The sequence below is a fragment of the Ailuropoda melanoleuca genome, chromosome 1 (genome assembly GCF_002007445.2).
Source record: "Ailuropoda melanoleuca isolate Jingjing chromosome 1, ASM200744v2, whole genome shotgun sequence".
Taxonomy (NCBI): Eukaryota; Metazoa; Chordata; class Mammalia; order Carnivora; family Ursidae; genus Ailuropoda; species Ailuropoda melanoleuca.
The window spans coordinates 172,134,700-172,162,131 of NC_048218.1; the positions used below are offsets into that span (position 1 = coordinate 172,134,700).

At 44.2% G+C, this 27,432-nt stretch overlaps 1 protein-coding gene across 1 annotated transcript in view; it reads right to left on the reverse strand.

Moving 5' to 3' along the window:
- AOAH (acyloxyacyl hydrolase) overlaps positions 1–27,432 on the reverse strand; it is a 181,636-nt gene that overhangs the window by 10,822 nt on the left and 143,382 nt on the right. Inside the window, exons 15-21 of the mRNA XM_034644821.1 lie at positions 23,752–23,788; positions 22,939–23,013; positions 14,224–14,396; positions 7,703–7,761; positions 7,555–7,614; positions 6,147–6,243; positions 785–861 (exon numbers count right to left, since the gene is read on the reverse strand). Coding sequence (XP_034500712.1) covers positions 785–861; positions 6,147–6,243; positions 7,555–7,614; positions 7,703–7,761; positions 14,224–14,396; positions 22,939–23,013; positions 23,752–23,788 — 578 coding nt within the window. The remainder of the gene's footprint in view (positions 1–784; positions 862–6,146; positions 6,244–7,554; positions 7,615–7,702; positions 7,762–14,223; positions 14,397–22,938; positions 23,014–23,751; positions 23,789–27,432) is intronic.

Sequence of the window (27,432 nt, forward strand, 5' to 3'; positions counted from 1 at the left end):
GGGCCTTGTCACTGCCACATTGTCCTTACCAAAGGCTAGGCCAGAAAGACTAGAGTTGCAAAGAATGCTAAGTTTTTAAAATTTGAAAAGTGGCAGAACTACTCCCATATTTCTTCTTTTTTTTTAATGAAGAAACATCCCAAGTAGGTCCAATATGTATGACACATAAAAGCAGAGCTTCCCTAGTTGAAGTTAGGATAATGGATAGGGTGAGGGTAGGAGAGGACAGAGTCCTACCCTCCAGTTCCCCTTGCTCTGTGAAGAGGCCAGAGTAGAACTACTTTCCAGAATTGTACCTTGGAGTCTTAGATAAGAAACAGCTCTTACTGCAGGATATTGCTAAGAACACTGTTTTCCTCTCATCGAGTGTCCTTTCTGTAAAGATCCATAGAAGAAATTTCTCATAGGTCTCTCTTCCAGGAATCCTTGTGATTTTTTTTGAGTATTTATTATTATTTTTTTATAGAGGTCATGACGTATGCCCTTTTTATGTCGGCCCCTAGAAAACAGAGCTGATGTTGTAGGCTCTTGCTGGCAGTTTCTAGGACTACCCTGCACACATTATATGAACTATAGACACTAAGTCAGGAAGCCAGGCATCATTTCTATCTCACTTGCCTTTTACTCTAATTTTCAGTTTGTTTTTATTGAATCTTCTATCTTAGACATGTGAGTACATCTTTCTGGAATAAAAGGGGACAAAAACAAACATATGGATCCATAACTATATTTTACAAAGACCCTTAACGGGTAGCCTTCAGCAACCGCGTGGGACTGCACTTACTTCATTGGGGTGGAATCCATCGACAGGTTCAATGAGCTGCCAGGGCTGCCCACCTCTCTTCCGCCACTCCTCGGTAACTGCGGGGCACACACACACAGAGGGTTAGCGACACGCTTCTCTAAGTGACGGTCAGTGCTGGAGAGCAAGGACCATGTAGACAATGTCAGAGCTGCCCCGGGCCTGACTGGCTGATGCTTACTTGGTCGAGGCTGCTCTGGGCTGTTATCCCGGGCCGGAGGCTGTCTGAACAGGAATGACCTTCCTATTGTATGGTCTTTTTTTTTTTTCTTTTTAATTTTCTAACTCAGGAAGAAAGCGTGTGAGGCTATTGGGTGAATGTGGTTTGTGCAGGGAGGAGGGTGGTGGGAAAAAGTGAGCTCTGAAATATTCAACACCAATGTAAAATCATCTCATTTCTCAGTGGGAGAGTATTGGAAGGGGGGGGAGAATGAAACATTTTGTTAACATCTCTATGTGGGCTGCCATTTCCAGATACTGCCTGCATATGTCAAGCCGTCACCATTAAAAATCTCAGTTTCTCAGAAATATAATTACATAAAATTATCTCAACATCACGTTTGGAATATGGCTACAGAAGAAATACGATGAGCCCCAAAGTGATGAAAAGCAATAAAACTGCCCTTCAATGGGACTGTCAGTTGCTGTAAGGCAAGGGCACCATTAACTCTATACCGTGATATTATATAGTCAGGAAGAACTCCTCTGGGAAATTTCAAAATCCCTAGAGAGCCTCCAGAGGGAAAGATGTGAAACTGACTGCTCCCAGCGTCACCCCTGCCCTCACTTCCTTGGTGTCCGGAGACGGAAGCAGGCACAGCAGCAATTTTCAAGTTCTTCTCTCTTCACCCCACAAAGACTCAAGAGCAGGGATGTGTGCCTTCTTGGTTCCCCCCATCTCGCCTCAAAGTAAGGAATGTAAATGCTACCGGAGGCTTTGACTGTACAAGGGAAGCCGGTCCCAGAGCTGAACCGGTACTATGCTGCTTTTGTAATTAGCCCTACTACCACAGCGTGCCACCCCTGCTTGCTACCCCATCCCAGTTCCCTGAGGGGCTGCAAATACTGCTGCCCTTCCCAGAGCTCAGGGAAAAAACTCCTACTGGTCATTTGAAGTCCTACACACAGGATCACCAATTCCTGTTGGCTTTTTCTGCAAAATGGCTGCCACTGCTTCATATTTACCATCTGGGGGTTACTGGGAGTCAGTGATAACGTATTCCTTCCTGCCAGGAAACACATTTCTGCTGCTGCACAAGTCCCTATCCCCCCTCGCTACAAGGGAGTGCAGTCTTTAGAAGAACTGGCTTATCATATAGAATAATCCAATAGGCATTAAAAGAAATGCCGCAGGTTACCAAGGCTACCATCAGTCTATTCAGAGTGAAAAACATCATTTTCTCACATGATTATTGTGTCTGTGAGGGTTACCAGTCATTGCACATTTGCGGACATCAGTATTATAGCACTTAAAGGGAGAATCAGAAACTCACAGGCAAGAGTGTAAGGTGTTATCTGTATTGTGACCAGTGTTAGACAGAGTGACCCTTTTACATTTGTTGATCTCAGGGGGAAACTTTGCTTTCCTAGAATAAATGCAATACCAGTGGTCTCTATTTCTTCTCTGACTGATTTTATTTATTTCTAAAAGATTGTATTTATTTATTTATTTGAGAGCATGAGGGGGAAGGAAGGGCAGAGGAAGAGGGAGAAGCAAACTCCCTGCTGAGCAGGGAGCCCCACATGGGACTTGATCCCAGGACTCTGGGATCATGACCTGAGCCAAAGGCAGATGCTTAACCGACTGAGCCACCCAGGTGCCCTCTGACTGATTTTAAGGAGGAGATCCAAGCAGGGGCAGCATGGTAAGCTGGTCTGTTTTCTACCTGCCTGGGACCACAATTAAAAATAGATAAATGAATTCCTATTTGCTCAGAAGACCTGAATTAAACTTCTTGAATGATCACGAATGATCTCTGGGGATTTGGTGCATAATGCATTTTCTGTATTTGTAAAGTCAAAGTAGCTCTGCTAGTGACCAGCTTTTCAGAGACGCAACAGAAGTCGTCGGAGAAGAGTCATGATCCCTTGGTAGCTCCTTGATGACCAGCCATACCAGCAGATATCTCAAACAAGGGATCTGAATTCTGGTCAGCACCATGAAATCACTGGTTGTTTTACAAACATACACGGGGGCAGAACTAAGAACCAAGTTTACTCCAATTGAGTTGTCTTGGAAACTGAGGGCAGCTGGTATATTTAAACTGTCAGTGTAAAAATGGCCTTGTCAGCCAAGTGGCATTTTCCTTCCTCTGTTTGGGAGGTGTGGTACGGACAAAGAAAAAGGACAATACCTGCTCCAGCTGGCATTTCCTGAAGGGAGAAAAAATTGCTGCCTCTGTTTAGCTCATAACCAGTTAGAGGATGAGTCAGCAAGAGACAAAAAGGAGTCTTTGGAGATGAGCAATTGCCTTCCACTGTGGGACTGACGCTGTCAGAGTGGAGAACAGATAGGGCTCATGCCTACCCTCAAGGGACAGCGACCCTCCGCGGCAGCTTGCTCTGTCACAGGGGGTGGAACTGTACATTTCCTAGGAAAAATGACGATGTTTGTGATGCAGTAGTCAGCTCAAATACAGCACTGAAATGAGAGGGGAGATTTCCATGTGACCATAAGGACTGGAGGCTTCCTAAGTGGCTATACGGTTTTTATGTCTGCTAACAAAGACCATGGTGCTAACGAGATACATTTCCACCATAGCTTCCTGTAGGGACTCAAAGTGGTCCACGGGTATGACTGGTGATGGGAGGTGGGTTGGACATTGGAAGAGAATCAACATTTATTCTCCTATGATAAGCCCTAGAAGAACGTAGTAGGTGCTTTGCATACATCGGTGACAGTGGTGGTGGGAGGATATCAGCTAAGAGGGTTCTCACTACATTGCAGTGTTGTCTCGATCCTCACATCACCCCCAAGTCCTCCCCCACCTGCTCCCTGGTTTAGTTAGTGTTACCTTACACAAAAGGGAACAAAGCAGAGTGATTATTTAACTACTCAGAGTTATGCAGTCTTTCCGTGTCTGAGCTGGGATGGGGGCACAGTTCTATCTGGTGGCGAATACTGGGCTCTTTCTACAATAGCACGTTGCACCTCCATGTTTCTGGGATGCTGAGCTTCCCAGGCATGGCGGTTACCACATAGAGGGATCTGGGGGTGAATGAGCCCTCCGCTGTCTCAGCTGTTCATGGCCGCCAGATCCTCTGTCTGCACTCTCTCTCCCACTGCGCCCAAACATCTTCCCTAGCCAAGTACCCACTGACTTCATATGGAGAAGGCAAAGAAGGCCTTCTACCAAAACTGGATCGTCAGATTTTATTTTTAATACATGTCTCTCAGGAAATTCCTTGAATGGTTGATGATTGTTGCCAAGTAAGGACAAATACGGAGGAGGTTTCTGAGTAAGGTGACCCACTGCCATTTGATTTGGGATGTTCAGTTCAGTTTAACTGAAGTTCTAGCTTTTATACTGCATTTATTGTTGCTGTGAGGACAAGAAGGGGCCGATGAGACTCTGCTGCAAGCCCTTTAGGTCACCAGTGGAAAGCTGGTGTACTGAGTCAAGCGTAAAGCTCTTCTCTATCCTTCATGAAGATAAGGGCTGTTTCGTTTTTCTGACAGCTATATTCCCAGCACCTACACAGTACATGGTAGGACTTGGTAGAAATCGGATGAGTAAATTCTTAACCTTGGAGCATTACAGAGCTCCATTTATTAACTTTTAACATGCATATGGGTCATCTGTGGATTATGGCAAAATGCAAATTCCAATTCGGTAGGTCCTAATTAGGATTGGAGCCTGGGGCTCTGCATTTATAACTAGCCCCCAGGGGGTGTGGACACTGCTCATCCTGAGCCACACATTGAGGAGCAAGGGTGTGAGGGGACCCTGCTCTTTCCTGGGCACCGGCTACGTACCAGGCACAGCGTGTAGGAGAATTACACGTTTTCCATACAATCATCACAAAGATTTGTTATGTAGATGAGTAGCCCCATTCCAGGTCTGGAAAGGAGAGTTTAGACATGTTCAGGGAATTGCCTACATTCCCAAAGACAATAAATGACAGAGCTAGAGATTACTTTAGAAAATGAAAAGTCCCATGTGAATGTTAGACATTATTATATTTTTAATAACTTTATCTATATTCAAGGTTGATGATCATCAAAGAACACTTGGTGGTGCATTTGTTTACACCAGGAATTCATTAATGAGTCTTTAGCTTTGCATTTTAATGAGAGGTTATTTATCAAAATGTCTCTCCCCAGGAGAGAATTATGTATCACCTAGGCAGGAAATCTAGTTAAGGGAGATCAGTCCTGTTGAAAAGCTGTTCAGGATTGAAGTATGAGAGTGTGCAATGCAATACGTGTCAGCTAATGTAAAATTTGATAATTCATGATGGCCATCTGGTTCATCCCAGATGCTGGGGCTGGGGGTGTTGGTGGCAGGAAGAGTGAGATGATAAACTCTGGATGAGACCTCTTCCATCATTTGCATACACTGTAAAGCTTTCCATTAGCATCATCTCAGCTAGCAGTCAATCAACAGGAGGCCTTTCTCTTGTATAACAAGTGCTTAGCAATGAAAATGAGACTGGGAGGATTAAAGTCAATAAATAACAATTTTTCAGAGTCAAGACTTAAAGGATAAATCAGTAGCTCCCACAATCACGCTTATTTTTGGGTGGCCACTCATCAGTGACCCCTGTGTTCCGACAGAATGCTAGAAAAGAAACAGCGACGTTCTTTCCAGAAGGCTGGGAGATGGGTTGTCCCCTTGGCCACAGACAAATCTGAGGTCCCTCCCTTAAGGACTCTGATAAATTACATCAGGTGTGGAGGCTGGGACTCTGCGCTGCCACTGAGTCCCTAGGTCATTCAGTATCCATACGGGAGGCACTGCCTTATCCCTTATTCTTACTCACTCTCATCTCTAGCCCACAGGTAAGCAGGGCATTGCTCAACTGGCAAGAATGAGCTAGGCGAATCTATGGATCTGCTGGCTCTGGGCCCAAAGCTGTCTCCAACTGGTCATTGGCTCTCTTGCTTCAGGGATTCTAAAATGATGGCAAAGTGAGGAGGCGATGGTAAGCTTCGCCCCTCCCTGAAAGGGTCTCACACACTTTATCTTTCTTCAATACTCAGAGCTGTGAGTGGGTCAGAATGTGCAGGGACCACCCTGCCTGATCTACTGCCTGTTGGCTTATAAGAGCTCTGCTCAGTCAGGCTCAACACTGTAGGGGCTACTTTTCTCTTGGGTCAATACCTACTCCAAACAACACTTACCTTCGTGGAAGTCAAAATCCATGTAGAAAAGATCGAAGTTCGTAAATTTCTGGCTGGTTGCAATTTTTTTCAGTGTATTGGAGAGTTGTTTTGCTCTCTGAATACAAAAGAAACAGGGAGAATTCCATGAAAACTAGACTTTATTGAGACGACTCAGGCAGAACAAAGACATTGATAGTCCCCACCCTCGCTCGGAGCCACCAGCGGAGGGAAGCTCTGCCCGTGAAATTCTCGTCGTGGCACAAATGGCTCACGAACATACAAAACTGTTAACATTCATTAGGAATCAATCAGAGAAAATTAAAGTAATAAGATACCACTTTTTTCCCATGGGATTGGCAAAGAAAAGATGAATAATCACGATAATTTAGAATATTGCCATGGGAGATGTGACTGAGAATGTCAATTTGTTTCACCTTTCTAGACAGCAATTTGGAAACAAGGATTAAACCCTTATATATGGCACGCCCTTTGACCCAATAATTTTTCTATTAATTTGTCTGAAGGAAATAGACACAGTATAGAAATACACACACACACACACACACACACACACACACACACACACAGAGGTTTATCGCAATGCTATTTTTCATAGTGAAAAACTGGAAACAACCTATGTGTCCAGCACCAAGGGGTGAAATAAATCACAGTACATTCATGGGCTGCATGCATTAAAATGATTACAAAATTATCATGTGGAGGAATAACTTATGCACATTGGAAGGCACGAAACAATATGCGTACTCTGATACTGTGTAGGCAACCCCCCCCCCAAATATCTATGAAAGTAATATTGGAAAGACATACATACTTATTGACTTGGGTGATGGCGTTTGTGGTAATTTTTGCTATTATTCTTTGTGTCTCAGCTTTTTTATATTCCCCACTTTTTTTTAATTGAAATATATTTCTTTTGCAAAGACAATCAATAAATCTTTCACAAAGAGATTTATTCATCATCCGTGAAAGAAGTATGTGAACCATGGATCCCCTCAGAGAAGAGAGGAAGGCTGTGGAGCGCCTGGTCCTCTGCACCTTGAGAGAGCGCCAGGCATCCGTGGGCCTGACCTTGCTCACTCCTCTCTATGTCTATAATACGCCTAGGACCAGCTTTAAAAGGGATATACGTGTGTCCACGTATGTGTGCGTACAAGACAGAAAGGCACACAACAGAGCCAGTGACTGAGAGACACAGCCAGAGCCCCAGACCCAGAGTGTCGCAGAAAGAGAGGGACAGGACACCCCACATTCTCTTGGCTTCTCAAACACCCTGGCAGTTTGATGTTTTTATTCATCAGCTTGGAGGCTATTGCCCTGCCCAAATCCCCTTCCCGGTGGAAATGCTGCCGTAAACACCGGGAAAGGATGATCAAAGATGCTATCAAAGGCGCTGCTACCGTCCTACCTCTGAAGTGAGAGTCCGGAGCGTCTTGTTGGAGGTCATCCAGCTGTGGCAGGGGCTGACCTGAGAGTAAGAAAACACCGCTTTGATTACAGGGGAACAAGGCCAGTACCAGGGAATGTGGCCTTGGAACAAGTCATTGTGGGCTTACCTGGAGACAGTTCAGGAAGGAGTAGAAATGTGCATAGGTCACATCCTTATTTAGTTGGCCTGGAAGACACAGAGTCTGGTATGTTGTACTTATTCAGATCTAGCAGCCAATTAGGGATACTTGTGGGTGACCCTGCCTTTCCTGAGAAGGGCGGCACTTCCAGGGACCTGCCCTGAGTTTTCCTTCAGCATTGCTTTTGAAGAATGCCTGAGCATTCCTTCTTTCTGAGTGCCCTAGAAATCAGACTGAGCTGGGGAGGGGTCCTAAGGAGTTTATTCCCATCTTGAGCTTCTGCCCTTTTCTGGACCCCAGTAGAAGGATACAAAGGCCCCATACATTCTGGAACATCACTAACAAAGGACTTGCGGAGCAGTGGCTTTCTCCTGGCAATGGTATGAGATGCCAGGTTCCCATGGGGTACAGAGAGCATGCAAGGTGATAGTTGGCCAAACCCTCCTTCTCGACTTTATGTAACACTCAGGTCTGCCCAATTATCCCATGCTGAGGACCTGCCAGGACATTCTGGGTGTCTGAAGTTCTGACTATGCACTGCCCCACAGTTTGGTAGACTGCAAGCCTCCACAAGGGTGTCGGTGGCCACTGGATGGAAGAGGACAGCACATGCTATCCCTCCACAGCCCAGTGCATATCTTATTTGAGCCCTAATTACTAGATATGCTCTAATTTATTTTTTGGTACAGGTTAAAGAGGTACATAAGAATAAAGGTGGGGGTGCCTGGCTGGATCCGTTGAAAGAGCACACAACTCTTGATCTCAGGGTTGTGAGTTTTGGCCCCACATTGGGCATAGAGATGACAACAAAAATAAAATAAAACTTAAAAAAAAAGGATAAAAGTGTTAAGTGCCATATGTGAGTTCATCCAGTCTTTCCAAACATCAGTTGTAGACCCAGAATCTGTGAGGGTTATTTCTTTTCTCTTTTCACACAATTCCCCTCTCCCCCCACCTCCTAGCCTATTCACCCCCGGAGGTGAATCAACTTTCATGCTGTGGCTGAGACACAAAACCGAGGCCCTCCCAAATCTCAGGGGTGAATTACTGATGTCTTATCCATTAACACTTCTCTCACACTTGAAAAAATAAAGGAAAATAATAGGACCTATCTCAGAGTGAAGGGAAAGATTGAAGGTGATGGAACACAGTCTTATTTTTCACTTATACCTCAGATCAGTTAGACTGGAAGATAGATTCAATTTTCTTGTCATAAAGGAAATATGTATTCTCTCTGTGTGTGGGTGAGTGAATCCCAAGACTGGAATACCACAGGCTTATTATCGCCATTACAGTCACAATGACACACCAGGCCTCCTCTGTTCTCAAAGGTGTCTGCGTCTTTGTATTTTGGATGAATCCCAAGCCACTAGCTTCTGTCTTTGCTTTCATTTTATGCTCAACATGGAGCCCTGAGCTCTCATCTTTCTCCAAGATCCTGTTTTCCACCGCTGAGGCTTCTTTCCCTCTATTGTGTGTGTGTGTGTTTTGTAATTTATCTTTCTGTATGTGTCCCCATCTGTCTCAGCCTAGCCAGCCGCTGTGACTAACACCTCCTACCTGCACTCCCCATCCTCCATCCTCTGTGTCCCAATGACTTGGCTCTTGCCTCCTGTTGGTACTGCCCCCCCTGCAGCCTTCCCTCAGCCATCTTGTTTTTGTTGTTGTTGGGCTGGGGCCATGTAATAAACCTTAAGCAGCTTGGCTGGCACCCTGTCAACCTGCTTGGCCCTCTCCCTGAGAACTGGTCTCTCTCTCTCTTTCCCTTGCCCAGTGGCTGAAGTCTTTTTAACCTGTGGGTGGTGGCACCTAAGCCCTGATTACAAGTAATACTCTTGCACCCTCCCCCTTCCCACCAGCAAGGCTGGTTGCTCTGCTATCCAGAGGGACCAGAGTTTGTCCTGCTACACTGGATACTGGGGATTCATCTGCTGGCTCCCCTCTACAGGCTAAGTCCAGCCATAGCCTTGTCCATCCTGGCTTACTCTTCTCTCCCTGCTGTCTTACTGGTGAGGTCCCAGCACACCTTCGGATGAGACTACGAGGTGTGTCCTCCTTCTGGGCCTTCTCTCAATCCCTGTCCCTTTCCCCCTTCTTGCTATTCTGGCACAAGCTCTAATTAGACAAGGTTGGTACAGGAAAAATCCTTAGGTGAGTAGGTAGGTCTGTTGAATAGGACAAAGGCGTGCTAGCTGCAGTTGGGAGGGAACTGGGAAAGGTGTAACGAGTTGGTTTCTCTTCTCTCTGGGATTTCTGCTGTGGAAGGTAGGGTGACTCTGGAGCTGGCCATGTGGAAGGTCAGTTGGGAGTGCTTATGATGGACTTATGGTTTACAGAAAGGGAGAAGGGAAAATAGTTCTTATGCTTTTCTCCACTTATTGGTGCTGTCAGTTGGTTACTCACTCTTTCTTTTTAGGTATTACTTTTCAATGGTATTCTTGCATCTTGAGGAGCCCTGGTATAAAGATTGATCTCACCTACATGTCGTACCTATAAAGAGGCAGTGTCTGCAACATTCTGGTCAGAAGTGAATCTGGTAAAGAAAGCTGTTCAAAAATGCCCAGGACAGGGGCAAGAGGACTGGAATTATCAGGGCTGAGGAACTATCAGAGTGTGTGTGCGTGTGTGCATGCGCGCACGCACGTGTGCCCACGCATAAGGGATGGGGAGCCAGTGCGCCGGCCCAGTGGCTGCCATATGTCCCCCCAAAGATTAAAGGGCATGTTCTACCCCAAGTGGCTGTAGGAGCAGCTCATATCTCAGTCATTATTAGTTCTTTAGGGTAGAGTCTTCGGCATTTACTTAATGCTGGGACTGCAACTGAAATAAAAGCTTAGTACCAACAAAGATCAGCCACACCTCCACAAAATACCATCTGAAAGTATAAAACCGTAGTGAAACCCTATGAATTCAGACAGGGAGTAAGCCAGTAATAAAATAAGAGGAATACTGCAAGGTACTTTAAAACATAGTACGTTTCAGGTTTAAGAGTAATTGGGGAAAAATTAAGTTGTTGATGTTTTGTGGCAGAGGCCTTTCAAGAAAGGTCTACTTGCAGACTTATAGCAGCAATCCTGGACTTGTTGACTATAATCTAACACTTCCGGTAGCTCCCAGAATGCCTGTGGCTTGTACCGGTATCAGTGGCATAAGGTGAGCTCACTGTCAGGATCTATACAGTATTTTCCCCAGTGGAATTGTCTTTTCTCTCTCTTTTGAGGACAAGGACACCATTTTAGTATCATCTTTACCCCCAAAGCACATAATAGGTATCTCAGACATATTTATGGAAAGATTGCTTTTCTCATAGACTGTGTCTGAGAGGACTTATCCCTGGTCAAGCTTGAAAAGATCTATGTAAGTAGAATCCTAATGTGCGAGACTTACTTTCTGGTAATTATTCCTCAAAAAGACTTGCTAGGAATTTTAATTACTGGTAGAGACTGTGGAGCTGTCGCAGCCCTTGGCAGCCAGGCTTTGACTGGGGAGTGACTCAAACATGGCTAAGAGATGCCAGGAGGGATTTATTAACCCCTCCTCCTTGGCAGGAGCGAGCTAGGAATCTATTCTTGCCCTGGGCCTCCATTGTCTGCTGATCTGGTGCTATGGCATTTAACCTTGTCTTAGGAGAATGGTCAGGCTGAGTTCCTACCAGTCCTACTGAGGCAGCAGAAAATGCACCACTGACCCAGGGGTTCTGCTTGGCTCCTGCTTCCTGACTCTTTCTTAATCCTTAATGGGTGGCTCATGTCAGGTCTAGAGAGCATCATCACCACGTTTCTAGGCTCAGAGATAGAAATAAATGGAAAACCCTGTTTATTTGCATACACAATCCTTAGCACAGTGCCCTGGGAACCAGACTTGGTGTTTGGCTATTGATTAAGATGAGACCTACCCTAACCTAGGCAGAGCAGCCAAACCCTGAGACTGGCCTGGCGTAAACCTACTTCACTACTGGCTCACGTCTGATGGAAGTGAAGGTCCAAAGACTGGATGTGAAGCCAGAGCAGAACTGAGATGTAGGGCAGTAGCCCTCCCCTCAAGGCTTTCATCTTACGTGAGTTATGCACCAGCCAAAGGAGAAATGAAGAAGCTGGGTAAATCCTACCTACTTCCCCAGGCTGTCTAGGAAGGATACTGATGCTTCGTTGAGGAATTTATAATTTATTTCCCATGGCAACCAGGCAGCAGGGATAATTTAGGATATGAATAATAACTTAAAAACATTAAACAAATTTTAGATGGTTTCAACTTTCTTCCTAATTGGATTTTTTTTTTCAAAACCAGGGTTGTTTATATAGAACAAACTCGTTCTACCTTTTCCTTCTTCCTTTTTTGTGCTGTGAAATGCTAGTGCCTGACTAGTGGCTGGGGAAAGGCCATTTGAGGACAAGGCAAAGCCTAAAGCAGGGTTTCTCAACCTTGGCTCTATTGCTCTTCTTAGTTGTGGGGGGCTGTCTCGTGCATTGCAGGATGCTTACGAGTAACCCTGGATTCTACCCGCTGGATGTTAGTAGCACCCCTTCTCCACTTGTGATAATGAGTAGGGGTGACATGAAAACCGCTGGCCTAGAGAATCCACCAGAGTGACTGATAAGTCTCCCCAGTCACCTTCTTTCCCTCCCTTCCAAATTGTATGGTGTCATTATTACCTACTGTGGTTGAGTCAGGCGAATTATGTGGCATAGCTGAGAGAATTTATGGAATCATCTAACCAGAGTTCATGGAAAGAAAATGGGATTTAAAGTCAGAAAACCCAAAGTCAAGTCCCCATGGATGTGATAGAGTAAATTGGAAGCACATCTCCCCTGTCCTCAAGTTTCTTTCCCCAAGTGTTTCTTTGCATGGGAGAAATCTAAGAATCTGAAAACATCTGTTGGGGGAACTCAAATTTTCAACCCCAATGGCTCAAAGAGACATTCTTGGCCCATGTGGTTGTCCTTCACATGTTCAAAGAAGCCCAGAATGGAGTCAAATTCTACTATTTCCAAGGGTCACAGTCAAAGCTGTGGGAACAGAAGGAATATACGTTCCTCTTGGGAAGCTGGACAGTGTTTTGCTGGGATGAGAATGATATTTGTTGTGCATTTGGTAACTGAAGAGGAAAACTGTCTTCAGTCTTATTGGTGGGAAGCCTAGAAAGTGGGTATTTACTGCTGTCCCCCTCGTGAAGGGACCAGAGCCCTTTGAGAACTAGGTAAAGGGGACCTGCTCTTTTCGTGTGTTAGGAGGGCTGGAACTTCCTGAGGGAGGTGGTGGGGCGTTGGCTTAAGCAGGGACTACAGGAAGAGAAGAGGAGACTGGAAAGATACAGAGAAGTTATTAACGTAAGGAAAAGCGCCCTACCCCCTCCTCCTAAGGTGGACACTGAGGAAGGAGTTTCAGGTTTTTCCCTTTGAATTTCTCATTGGACTCATTAGAAACTGCTTGGACCTCCAGAACACTTTAGCAGGGGGCCTAAAGAGGGGGCTATGGCAATACCAGGGAAGGGGCCACCTCTCTAATGAGAGACTGGCACAGGTGTTGTTGATATGGGGCTGAAGGGAGGGTACCCAGGCCCCTCATCGTAGATGCCTGTCAGAGAGGCCCGAGGCCAGCACTTCCTAACCCCCTACCCTGCTTAATTTTTCTAGTCACACTTATCCTCTGGCATACTCCTACTGGAATACAAGCCTATGTTGGCAGGGATTTTTGATTATTGTGTTCACTGATGTTTATGCAGAGCCTAGAACAGGGCCTGGCACATGATAAATATTTTTTGAAAGGACATTCTTCCCCAAACACAGAGAAAGAGAGCCCTACTACACTCAGATCACAAGTACAATAAGCTATGCAACATTTGGAGCCTTGGGCTTTTCATCTATAAAATGGAACTCAATTTTGTTTAAAAAAATATCATTAATTGGGTTAACAGGATTGTTTTAAGGATCAGCATGGCAGCCCTTCCTGATGTGAATTACTATTACTTTTACAACGTTTAGAAAGCATCTGGAATGCTAGAGATGCTATTGGAAGTTTCTGGAGATATTTAAAGCATTTCAGAGTCAAGGACGCTGAGAGAGTGTAGAGGCAGCAAGCAAGCCCACTGGAGGATGCAATGGGTTGAATTTTAACGGCCACCAGGGTCTGCAGCATTTCTTAGAATTCTGGCCACCAGGGGGCATCACCATTGAGGTTTGGAGAAATCCTTCTCTTTGACTTGAGCTTCATCCGCTTATTCTAGATTTCACTTTTTGTTAAAGGAGTTTCCTGATTTAAACTCTAACCCTTCAATTTGTCCTAATTCTACATTAAAAATTTCTGCCCTTTCCGACTTTGGATCTGGTTCTGACCATCTTTGGATACTGACCTTTAGATCCATACCTCAGGGCTCTTGCCTTCACCAGCTCTGACCTATGTGCCGTGGTGACATTTTAGGTGTATTCCTATATGCTTAGAACTACATGTATTTGAACTACATATATTATAACTGACATTGTTAAAGAGTAAAATTATCTTCAAACCAATACCGAGAGGATAATATCTGTCGTGCAAATTATCCCAGAGAAATGTCCCATCTGGTAAGCCATATAAAATAACATGGCTGCCATTTGGCAGGTGGGAATTTAGATACTTCAGAGTCTGCATGATGCTCGAGTATAATTTTGCAGGAGTGGTCATTTCTGGGACTGGGTCAGCTTTCCTGTTGGTGAAAGAAACAGAACATATCTTAGTAGATAAGGATAAATGCATACACATACATTAATCCCCCCATCCCTCCTCCCCCTGCCCCATACACACAGTGTAGTAGTTATGGGTGCTATCTGCAAAATATATTAGGCTCCCTGACCCTCTTGTGGTTGGGTGGGCCATGTAACTGATCTAGCCTATCAGTTGTGAGCAGAAGTGACATGTGTCACATATGTTGATATGAGAGCCTCTAGAATGCTCTTGGCCATGAGTCTGGGCAATGTTCTATATGGCAGCTGCTTCACTAATCTGAGTCCTGGAATAGAGTCCCACGGTGATCCCTGGGCAACAATGTAGTATGAGTAAATGTTTGTTGCTTTATGCTACTACAATTTGAGGCTGTTTCTTCCTGGTATGACCCTACCTATCCTGACTGATACACACAGTTAATAGAATCAAAGGAGTGTGGTATTACATATTCTTTGTTTGACCCTCTGAGATCTGAAACTTCGTCTTTTAAACTTTTCACATACATCACAGTTAAGAAAATACAACTCTACTGAGAAATAAAATGACATTATGTATATCCACACTACATCCTTACTTTCTACATTGAATTTGAACTTACACACTTTTAGGAATACTTCGAGTTAAGATACTAACCTGCATTAACCTGGGAGTAGATTGTAGAATTCTCTAAGATTTTCATCTACTCTTTAAACTGCCTTTTGTTAACCTAAATGGAATAATAAGTTGTTTTCTATTTTGAGTCCTTAAAATTCCAAATTTACATAATGATCCTAGAGTGGGTTGAATAGTTTCCCTCAGAATGTGACCTTATTCCGAAACAAGGTTTTTGCAAATGTAAAGATTAGGTCATACTAGATTAGAGATGGCCCTAAATCCAAAACCAAGTGTCCTTCCAAGAAGAGGTGTTATGCAAACACACATAGAGGAAAGAAGGCCATGTGAAGCTGGAAACAGAGACGAGAATTAGGCTCCTACAAACCAAGGAATTCTGAGGATTGCCAGGAGCCCCCCAGAAGCATAAAGGACAAGAAACGATTTTCCTCTAGACCTCTCAGAAAAAGCATAGCCCTGCTGGCACCTTGATTTTGGACTTCTAGCCTCCAGAACGGTGAGTCTGAAGTTACCTAATGCATGGTGTTTTGTTATGGCAGCTTTCAGGAACTTAATACAGATCCCAAACCGGAAAAAGTAAGTCTATTATTCACAGGCTGGACCTGAGGCATAAGTGACATGAAAGGAAGGAACAGAAAGAAACCCCCAGGGGTGTCCACTATTACCACTTTTTAAAAAAATTTAATTTTTCGTTTTTAAGATTTTATTTTTAAATAATCTCTACCCCCAACATGGGGCTCAGACTTACAACTCTGAGTCACATGCTCTACCTACTGAGGCAGGAAAGCACCTGCCCACTGTTATTACTTTGAAGGGAGCTCCTAAATGGACACTAATACTGCCATTTAGGAGGGAATTTTTCAAAATGTATCAACATTTGGGGTGCCTGGATGGATCAGTTGGTTAATGATTTTGGCTCAGGTTATGATCTCAAGGTCATGAGATTGAGCCCAGAGTTGGGCTCTGCATACAGTGGCGCCTGCTTGAGATTCTCTCTCTCTCAAAAAAAAGTATCAACATTTGAAGTTGGTTTAACTTTTGACCTTGAAATTTACAGTAACATTTCCACAAATGTGCAAAGATGTACATACAAGTATTGCAATATTGTGTAAAATAGTGTAAAGTTAGAAAAAGCCAAAAAGCCTGGTTATATAAATTATAGTAAGTCCTTGAGGTAGAAGGCTATACAGCCACTAAAAAGAAAGAAGTAACTCACACAGGTGACAGTTATACAAGATTCTGAATTACAAAATGCCACTGAATTGTTCACTTTAAAATGGTTAATTTTATATTATGTAAATTTCAACTCAATAAAATAAAAAAATTTAAAAAATAACGAAGTAGTCTGTATGTGTTAGCATGGAAAAGGCTGCTAAAAAGTATTGCTGATTGAAAAGAACAAATTACAGAGCAGTAAGCATACTATTATTTCATTTCAATGAATATTAATCAGTCTGTAAGTCAGAATTTGCATAGAAAAAATCTGGATGCAAGTACATTAAACTGTCTCCATTGGTTAGCTTGGAGCAGGCTGGTGGGAGGTGGTATGGAGTGATTATGGGGAAACTCACTTTCTACACCCTGTATTATTTTCACAACAGATGTTATTTTGTAATCAGAAAAATAATAAAAATAAAACAGGTTCTCATTTTTATTCTTTCTCAAGTAAGGGGGAAAAAACCCGGACTCCACCTAAGCTTTAATGGAAGGAGCTGAAAGCATTGTAATTTTATGTCATTTGTCCCCCACCTATTTCACTTAGTCAAATAAAATCACTTTCTAAATTGCTGCTGCCCAGAGGTGACAGGCTGATCACAGATGCAAAGATCACTTTGGCTCATTTGTGACAAGCAATATGTACCCGCACAGAGAAGGCAGAGCAAAGCTGAGGTTAGGGGTTGCCAGCAAGGTGTTAGTCATGGATGGTGTACGTACTTCTATACTATCTAATGGGTTGCTTGGAACTCCCTCACCCTGCCCTGAAAAAAAAATAAAAAAGGAAAGAAAAGAAAAGAAAGAGAAAAGAAAAGAAAAGTAAAGAAAAGAAAAAAAAGAAAAGATGTTCTATTTTACAAAACCCCAGCATATAGAACAGAATGCTAAATTCATGTTTTCTGTTACCTAGGGAAAAATTATACTACTTTATGAATAAAAACCTCTCTAACCTGAATAAAAAGCTCTCCTAAAGATATGAGAATAGGTTGCCTACCTACTAAGGGCAGAAGGGTAGGTAGAGGCTTTGGCTCGACTTGCATATGTACAGAAGTGCTAGAAGGATCCCAGTTTGTGAAGAGGATTGAGGCTGCCTTGTGGGTTTGCTCAGCCCAGGAGGACCTACCCAGAGTGACCAGGTTTGATACTCACCATGTGTGAGAGTGTGTGTGTGTGTGTGTTGTATGACAGTGGGGGTGAAATGGAAGCAAGCAGGTGTCTACACCATACCTTCCATCATCGGTAAGGCTAGCACATCCTGCTTATTAACTTTTGCCTTGGCACTTCAGTTTTTTTTTTTTTTCTTTTCCTGCTGATACACTAGCACTTTGGCACAAAGCAATTATGCTGAGCTATGGCTCTCCAATCACATAAAGCCAAGATGAGTTAAGATGGAGAAAAGTCTCCCCAACTCCCTATTTAATGATTATTTTTTGGCTAGAGACACAGCCCTGATGATAACAAATACTCTGAGCTCATCTGTGCTTTTGCAGGAGCACCCCAGACTGAAGAAAGCATAACCCAAATGGCTAGTTACTAAGTGAAATCAAAATGGAAGCCTTGGTGCAGCTGGAGGAACATTCTCCAGTCATCTTTGCTCCACTATGCACAGCTACCTAACTTACACATGTGCGTTGTCAGTTAAACCCTTTAATGTGCTTAGCAAAATTAACGGATTTTTTTTTTTTTAAAGTAAGCTCTAGGCCCAGCGTGAGGCTTGAACTCATGACCCCAAGATCAAGAGTGGCATGTTCTACCGATTAAGCTAGATAGGCACCCCCAAATGGACTGATTCTTAGTTCAGGCAAAGGCAAATCGGCCTAAGTGACAGGTGGTGGGTCACCCCTTCTGGATGCCTTAGAAAGTGCCTTCTGATTCTGTCCCTGAAAAATTCTCAATGCCATTTTGATCTGCATTCTCCTTCTCCTCTGGTGGTCTTTGAGGAGACTCAGCACCAGTATTTTGGAGACCAGAGTCCCAGTGGTTTGGCAAATATCTCCCAGGACTTCTTTGATGTCCACTGTGGGTTGGGCGGGCTGAGCTGGAAGCGTCTAATCCTTCCCAGCCCATGTGTGTTGGAGCCTGCGTCGGGTCCACCTTGCCAGCCCAGGTTTGTCTGCGCACCCCAGTGCCCTCCAGCCTTCTGCACACACCGGTGAGCTCACACTGGTCACTCTGATGGAGAGGTGAGGGGTTAGGGGTGCTGAGCTTGCAGAGGGCAAGCCTGGGAGTTGTGATGCTGGTGGCAGGAAAATGATGAGAGAGGCGTCCAGGCTGTGCTCTCACAGGTCAGGAACATGCGGCAGGCTGAAGAGAAAGAGCCTCGCCCCTTGGGTAGCTCAGAGCCAGTCTTTGTCCTCATGAATTGTGTCTGATCTTGAAAATAAGCCTCGTGACTTGGGTGCAGGGCCGGCTGTGATCCTTGCATTACCCTGGCAGCTATTCCAGCCAGATTTCACCTGGCTGATGCCAGAGAGATGTGCCCTCTTTTAAGGAAGAAGGCAAACAGCCTCTGTGGAAAATATTTCCCAGAACCAGAGCTAAAGCCCAGAGACGCATCACGACTGAGTGCTCACTCAAGCTAGCATTTGAGTTCTCTTAGCAGCCAGGCAACACAGGGAGCCCTTCAGGCCAGCCAGCTGTGATCACATGGCTGGCCTCCCACCGCCTTGAGGAGGCGTCTTGACACAGACTGGGGAGCAGCTGGGGACTCACTGGGCCAAATTACTCCTTGCATAGAGATCCTGGGTCCCTGAAAGTGGGGGTGACCTAGAATGTGCTGGCCGGTTGGGAACTTCCTTATCCTTCCCTTGGCCACCCCTGCCTTGACTGAGGAGGCTGGGAGAAAGAACTCCTCTGAGCATTCCCTTCCCTGCTGGTTTTTCTACCACTTGATTGGATGGAATGGATTGTTTCCTGCTAGTGCAGGCTCCTTGGGGCCAGTGACTTATCAGCACATTGGCCGGTTTCCTCTTTTTTATTTAAAAATTTAAAGGGGCGCCTGGGTGGCACAGCGGTTAAGCGTCTGCCTTCGGCTCAGGGCGTGATCCCGGCGTTATGGGTTCGAGCCCCACATCAGGCTCCTCTGCTGGAAGCCTGCTTCTTCCTCTCCCACTCCCCTGCTTGTGTTCCCTCTCTCGCTGGCTGTCTCTATCTCTGTCAAATAAATAAATAAAAAATCTTAAAAAAAAAATTTAAAAAAAGGGGCGCCTGGGTGGCACAGCGGTTAAGCGTCTGCCTTCGGCTCAGGGCGTGATCCCGGCGTTGTGGGATCGAGCCCCACATCAGGCTTCTCCACTAGGAGCCTGCTTCTTCCTCTCCCACTCCCCCTGCTTGTGTTCCCTCTCTCGCTGGCTGTCTCTATCCCTGTCAAATAAGTAAATAAAATCTTTAAAAAAAAAAAAAAGAAATGTAATTAAAAAAATAAAAATTAAAAAAAAATTAAATTCAATTAATCAACATATATTATTGGTTTCAGAGGTAGAGGTCAGTGATTCATCAGTCTTATATAATAACCAGTACTCATTACATCACATGGCCCCCTTAATGTCCATCACCCACTTATCCCTGCCAGTTTCCTCATAATGCAGTGCTGATCAGCTGCTCTAGGTGACTTTGGAAGATTTGGCATTGCAGAAAAAAAAGTGCTTGGGTGCTGGCGGACACAGACAACCCATGTACAGTGGTTCTGGCTCTTTCCATTAGGTGAAAAATGTACAAGTAGTTATTTCTAGGTCTACTATAAAAAAAAAAAGGAACCGTGTCAATATATCTGGCTACTATTAGATGTTTTATAATTCTATCTCACTTCTGGCAATTGCAGTGTTCTTCTTAGGGATGTCATGGTGGGGGATGGAGGAAGGGTTTATGATTTGAGGCCCTTAAAGTCATTCCCTTTCCCAGGCTGCCCCTGCTCCTTAAGGTTCCGCTGCTCTAGCTCACTCAAATTTGCCCTATTTCCAGGCATTTTCCTCCTTTTGTATCATAGACATTCCTTAGCTTTCGAGGGCAGTGATTGGAAAAGCCAGGGGAACTGGATTAGCTTTCTGGCTCTTTCCATTAGGTGAAAAATGTACAAGTAGTTATTTCTAGGTCTACTATAAAAAAAAAAAGGAACCGTGTCAATATATCTGGCTACTATTAGATGTTTTATAATTCTATCTCACTTCTGGCAATTGCAGTGTTCTTCTTAGGGATGTCATGGTGGGGGATGGAGGAAGGGTTTATGATTTGAGGCCCTTAAAGTCATTCCCTTTCCCAGGCTGCCCCTGCTCCTTAAGGTTCCGCTGCTCTAGCTCACTCAAATTTGCCCTATTTCCAGGCATTTTCCTCCTTTTGTATCATAGACATTCCTTAGCTTTCGAGGGCAGTGATTGGAAAAGCCAGGGGAACTGGATTAGCTTCGGCCAAACTGAGTAGAGTCATGGGGGAAAGCTGTGTTTGTCCATGTTACCTTTCTTCTTAAATTCCAGACATTAAGAAGCTATCTTCCAACCATGACCTTCATTCATTTAGCACGTGTTTATTGAATGACTGCATGAGTTTGGAGAATTCAGAAAGAAGCGCATGGTTGCATTATTTCAGTAAATGCTAGCATCATCATAAAAAAAGGAAAGAAAAAAGTCAAGCAAATATCCCCGAACTTGTTCCAGGCAGACTTATTATGCAACTCGTTGCTGGCTTGAGCTTTTTATGAGATCGCGTTGCTCATTTTGGGTTGTCTACTCCACCTTGACGTGCTGGCAGATGGGGAGGTATGGCTGCCATCTGTCTTTATTTTTCTAACCCCACCACAGGACATTGCAAAGTGGGCACTGCAGGGACATCCCATGCTGCCAACCCCATTCTTTCACCCAAATGCTCGCTGCTTCTCTGCCCAGATCCCTGGCGAGGGGAGAGGCTGGCGCAGGTCTCTGGCTGATGTCTGCCTGCCCTTTGGCTCCTTGGAAAAGGAAAAGCAGGACTGGGCTGGAAGGGCCTCTGAGAAAGCAGGTTCTGCTGGGAAACTGCAGTAGCAGGGGTTTGGGCTCTTGGAGTCAAAGGCTCTTTCTGCAGGTGTTCTGGGCTCACTATCCCTAGTTTGCTCTGTGTCCCCTCTGGGGGAACATGATCCAGAGGCTAGAGGGGCACTGGCTGATGTGACATAGGTTCATTCTGTTTTGTGATGGGGCTGGGGCTGCAGCTCAGTGCCTCTCCTTCCATAAGCTCCTTGCGGTCAGGCACTGTGGCCTCTTTGCCATTATGTCCCAGAGCCCGGCACAGCATTTGGCACATCATAGGTGGTCAACACATATGTTTAAAAAAGTGATTGCCTAAAAGAAAGCAGTTAAGGCAGGTGTGGACTATGGAAAGAGCACAGAACTTTGTCAGAGAACCTAGTCTGCCTCTCAACCTTGCTACTCATAGCAACACACTCGAGCTCCTTAATCTTGCCAAACCTGTTTTTTTGTCTATAAAATAGGGACCATCATGCTTTCCTCTTGAGGCTGCTGTGGGGATAAGATGATCTAGGGGGTGGCGTGACTCTTGGTTCATGGAGAGTTTGGGAGGTGTTTGCTATTTACCAGAGAGTTCCACGTGGCTCATCACAGAAGTTGGGAATTGGGTCCCCAGTGTGGGGCCTTGGGAGCCTTGGGGGTCTGGGGAGGGTGGTAAACCAGCCCGGGGGGTGCCAAGGTGGGGTCTGGCACATCAGCATCTCTGCATCGCAGCATGGTATCTCCTGACCTGAACTCACTTCACTAATTAGGTCTACACCTCCTTCACTGTGAGAGTTCCAGGGCTCTCCTACCTCATGGAGGTGTTGGTGAGGGCAAACACATTAGTAATTATTGAACTGGGTTTTTAGCACAGGCTTAGAAAGCTTGATGAGTGAAAGCGAAGGACGGACAGTGAGTTTAGGATGACCAACTTCTAGTATCACTTGGGTTGGAGGCCAGCTCTGCCATTAATCAATTAATCAGGCAGGTCGTATAATCTCTCTTGGCTTTACTTTTCTGTTTTCTAAAATGGTGGGTGGGTGACTACTGGGGAGTTGTTCCAGATCTGATTTCACCTTTTTTTTTTCTTTCTTTTTGGCCACAATCACAGGACAGATGGCATTCACATGTGCAGCATATTCTTAGGGGTACACACAATTTTTGAGAAACCTTCCAAAATGTTGTGGGAGACTAAGGCATTGAACATGAATTGAAATCACTACCAATATTAGCAGTTCAGCAAAACTGCTTCCTTAATATGGGCCATGGGCATAAATAGGATTGGCCATAAATTATACACAGTTTGTTTGCGAACGCTCTGAGTCTACGCTGTCTCTACCACATGAATACCTACATCAGAATGTGAGTGAGGAAGCTATTCTTATGGGATAGCTGTGATTTGGCCTTATTTTACTTAAAAGGCCATGGTATTCAATCTTGGGAGTCTTGGCTAGTAGCAGCATGTATCTTGTGATACAACTGAGAACTTGTATGGTGACATACCCATTTGTTTGCAATTAGAGCAGAGAATTAATGGATCAGATATTCTTTAAAGGGTCTTTCAGCTTTACGGGTTGGTTCTATCAATTTCACATGTGTTTAGGACTTAACTAAGAGAAATTCAACTCAACAGCAGGCTACTGTAACACAGTGGAGTGGAGAAGAGAAGAGGGAGAACCCAGAGTCCAAGCATTTTCCAAACCTTCTTTCTCCATAACTCACCCGTTGCAGACATCATTTCCAATCATGGCATATATGACAATGGCTGGATGGTCCAACAGTTGGTTTCTAGACAAACTGAAAAGCCAGAGAGGGCAAACCCTTAGAAACCGAAACTTGTCACAGCTGATGTCACAGCCTAGGCCCATGAAGGATTTTGTATGGCCCCCCTTTTGGTAACTTTTTGCTATTTTTCTTTTATTCCAGGATCACTCTTCCTATTTCCACCTTCTTCTGTATAATCTGTAAATTACTTCCCCACAAGGGAAAGACCACATAAGTGCATAGAATTGGAAAGAGCGGACTGAAGTCTCCAGGAGGCACACACGGTACCATCATCTTAGGATTTTTTACAGCATTGGTCCTCAAGTGTTAACTGGCTTCCTTCCATCCAGATTTGTAGGACATCCTGATGGCTGAGCTCCTGTATCGACCTTTCAAAATTCCAGGATTTCCCAAGGTTTCCATTCTGGGCACCGAGGGCCTTGCTTCTGAATTTTACACTCAAAATGGGCACATAAAGTAGGAAAAGGAAGAAATTTTTTTTTTTTGCCTTTTTTTCAGCTACTTTGGCTAGACTTAAGTTTGACCCGCTTTGTATGCATTTTTATGATCCTTCTTTAAGGACATATGCAAATTAATCACTTCCTATGTCCACTGGCCCAAGAAGTGATAAGGTCCCAGTGTCTGGGAATGACTAGCAAGATACTGGTGCTCAGTACAAGTGATTACAGGGTGACAACAGAAGGTTTTCATTCTTTCTTCACAATGAAAAACCCAATCAAAAACATCTTCGTATATCCCTCTTTCACTTACGTTTCTAGAAATTTCTCCAGGTTCCGGGAGGATGCACCTGAATAATTAAAATTAAGAAAATAAGTAAAGTTAGTGAGTTCAATTCGACACTATCAGTATGATAGTCTGATTGACTGAAAGCATGGAGAAGCATCACTGTGCAGCCAGAGGTCATCCTCACCACCATAGGGACCGGAATGACTTCATCCTGGAACTCTCCTTCATGGGCTTTCTATTTACTTGGCATTATGCTAACATAATCCTTAATTCTTTGGATATTCAGGTCTCAAGATATTTCCTAAGCAAGAATGAGTAAACTTTCTAGTAGATGTGAAAAAATGATATAAATCTATCTCCAAAAGGAAACTACCCCAAAGCTTAAGGAATTGGGTGAGGTATGAGAAGTGAAAAGGATTCTTTGAGCACTATGCATCCCCCCCAGAAAGCCCCATTTAATCATGTGCTGGTATCCCTGCTCACTCCTGAGGCTCATGCTGGTTGGCTGGCCTGTGCAAGGTTTAGATGGTATGGGGCCTATATTTCAACTCCCGTGATGAAATGAATGACCATCTTTACTCCACCCCTGTTACCACCTGTAACGTACCTCTTCCATGAAAACTGTATTCACTGAATACTCATTTTATTGTGGACACTCTGTTAGGCACTTATATTATTAGTTCATTTAGGCCTTCGCACGACTCTGTGAGGAAGGTACAGTCATATTCCCATTTTACAGATGAGGAAACTGAAGCATACTTAAGTGAGTTGCCTAAAGCCACACAAGTAATAGTATGGAGAACTGAAATTTAAACCCATGCCCTTCTGTCTGTAATACTGAGCTCTCCTCTAGGCTGGGAGTCTAGAAAGAGTGAACCCAAAGAGGTTTCCTGCTAGTTTGTCCCTTGGAGGCTGGTCTGCAGTAACAAGTGAGTAATCAATCATCAGGTGGGTGGTACAACGCATGGGACAAGGCAGATTCTCCTGTAATTTCCAGCCTTAGAAGCTTGGGGGAAGGTGCATTTTATGGCATTTTTATGGATCCACATGGGAAAAGGGGGCCTGCACAGATGGGAAGGCCATGAAGGCCCATGTTCCCCTGAAGCAGTGTGGCCACTCAGTGACTGCCCCTTCTTCACGTGTAGCTGGAATCAAAGGATATGGGCAGCGCTGATGTTCTCTGGGTTGATTTAGGAATGTCAGTACATTAAATGAATGTTGCCTTATTTCCTTTTTTATTGCAGTAAAATATACAACACATAAGCTTCACCATTTTAACTTTTCTTTTGAGCATGCAATTAAGTGCTATTAAGTACATTCACGTTATGGTATGACCATGAGCGCTATCCGTCTCCAGAACTTTTCCATCATGGCAAACTGAATCCCTGTACTCATTAAAGAATAACTAGGTACTTCATACAGGTGGGATCATAGAATATTTGTCTTTTCGTGCCTGGCTTATTTCATTTAGTTTTCACAGTTCATCCATTTGTAGCACGTGTCACAATATCCATTCTTTTAAAGGCTGAATGATTTTCCACTACATGGATATACACATCTGGATTGTCCATTCATCTGTGGGTAGGCACTTGCTTTGTTTCTACCTTTTGGCTATTGTGAATAATGCTGCTACAAACACTGGTGTACAAGTATCTGTTTAGGTCCCTCCTTTCAATTCTTTTGGGTATATACCTAATTGAAATTGCTGGACCATATGGTAGTGCTATGTTTAATTTTTTTTGAGGAACCACCATACTGTTTTTATTTCCTTTATGTAGTGAGGCGGGGTACATGCATACAAACATAGATATTAAGAGCAGTCAATTCATGACAGCACGTGTGCATTCATTCACCCTCTCCATTCATTTGCTGAACACCTGCCACGTGCCTGACACACTGCCATGTAAGAAATTGACAGATGGGTTGGACACAGCCTCTATGCCTGAAGAGCAGCATCTCTAGGGGTAAACACATAACTGAGCACTGGTGAAAGGCTTCATGTAAATCCCAAACCCAATGCTTGAGAAGAGAAAAGCCCAATGTGATTTCAGCCTCATCTCTGCTCAGAGAATGTGCCAGATTTTTACAACACTGAGTCCTAAATGTAGAGACTCCAAGTATTTCTGGGTGTAAGATTGCTCCCTATTGTTCTCAAGAGGGAGGAGAAGGAGGACACCCAATGCCTGCTGACATATCCTACCGTGGCTCGCTCATCTCAGCTGGGCCTTTCCTTCAGCTCCAACCCCATAACTTTCAACTTCCCATTTTCAGTAGAATAACAATCAAGAGGTGTTTAATTCTCACTCTTTGATTTTTCTCTTAATGAGAAATGAAAGCTAATGAAAGCTCAAGCCATGAGCGGGACAAAAATTAAAGGACCAGGTCAGGCCAATAATTTTCCTCATTATCCAGAGTACAGCTGGGAATTTGAGGTGCAGAGCAACCAGAGAGCTTGAGGAAAATCAAAATGAGAACCTGTCATGGCTTGCCACAAAGGCAGCCCCCTCCTCTGCACACACCACCCACATCCCTTTGCCACTCAGGACAAGGATGGCAGGCCACTCGCAACCGGGTGCTGCGAGTTTAGAAACAGCAATCACAAACAACCACTCAATGGGAGGGGACATGCCCACTCTTCTTTACCCAAATGCTAATTTTTTTCCTGGTGAATATTTATAATATAAGCGCAGAATTCTCCGTGCTCTAGAGTTGTTGAGCCTTCCACAATTTACATTTCCTTTTGGGAATCTTCCTTTGATGAGATTATGTAATTAGCTTAGGTAATTCCCACATCACGTTCTCTCCTTAATTCCCTTTTCCTGTTGTTCTGCTATTCTTTTGAAGCCCCATCAACATTTGCTGTCTCTCTCCCTCCGAGCTTTATTGTCTTTCTCCTCCTAGATATAGACTTCTACTCAGCTGCTGATTCTCCTGCTGCCATTGTAGAAAATACTGAAGCAGCTGGAGCTGGAAGGCGTGAGCAGGAAAGAAAGGCAGCTCCTAGCCTGTGGGATGTGGCAAAACAAGGTGGGGGGGGCATTTGAAGAACTGCCATCACCCTTGAGAGGTCCATAGTCCGGTGTCTACAATTATAGTTTAGAGAAATGGAAAAGATGTGACTGTGAAAGAGGGGCATTTGATTGATTCATCAAGGTGGCCCAAGACAGAATCTACCTGTCCACAGTTAAGGGAAGAAGGGAGTCTTTTTTGGCCATCAAAGTCAGAATTCTGGTTTGTTCAGTGCCTTTTAAATGAGGAATAGTGCACTGCAAGAAGAGGGAAGGTTTTCACATACTCTCAGCATTCGTCATCCTTCCATAAATAAATTTCAGCTTACATTTCCACTGCTGGATCACTGCTGACCACAGCAGCAAGTGCTTCATATCCTGGGCATTCAAATCAACTGGTAAGACACTTTTAATGGTCTTCTAAATGAGCTTGCAACTTTCTGCACCTAGCCCAGAGCAGGGGTGCTCAGTCTCAAATTCTTCACGGAAAAAGACAAGGTATATTTAAATATAGGTCTTCATAAATTAATGCATCATCTTGATAATGTTTATGGAGTACTTACTCTGTGCCAGGCATTGCCACAGATGCTGGGGACACATCAGCAAATAGAAAAGACATTGTCCCTATTCTTTTTTTTTTTTTTTTTAGATTTTATTTATTTATTCGACAGAGATAGAGACAGCGTGAGAGAGGGAA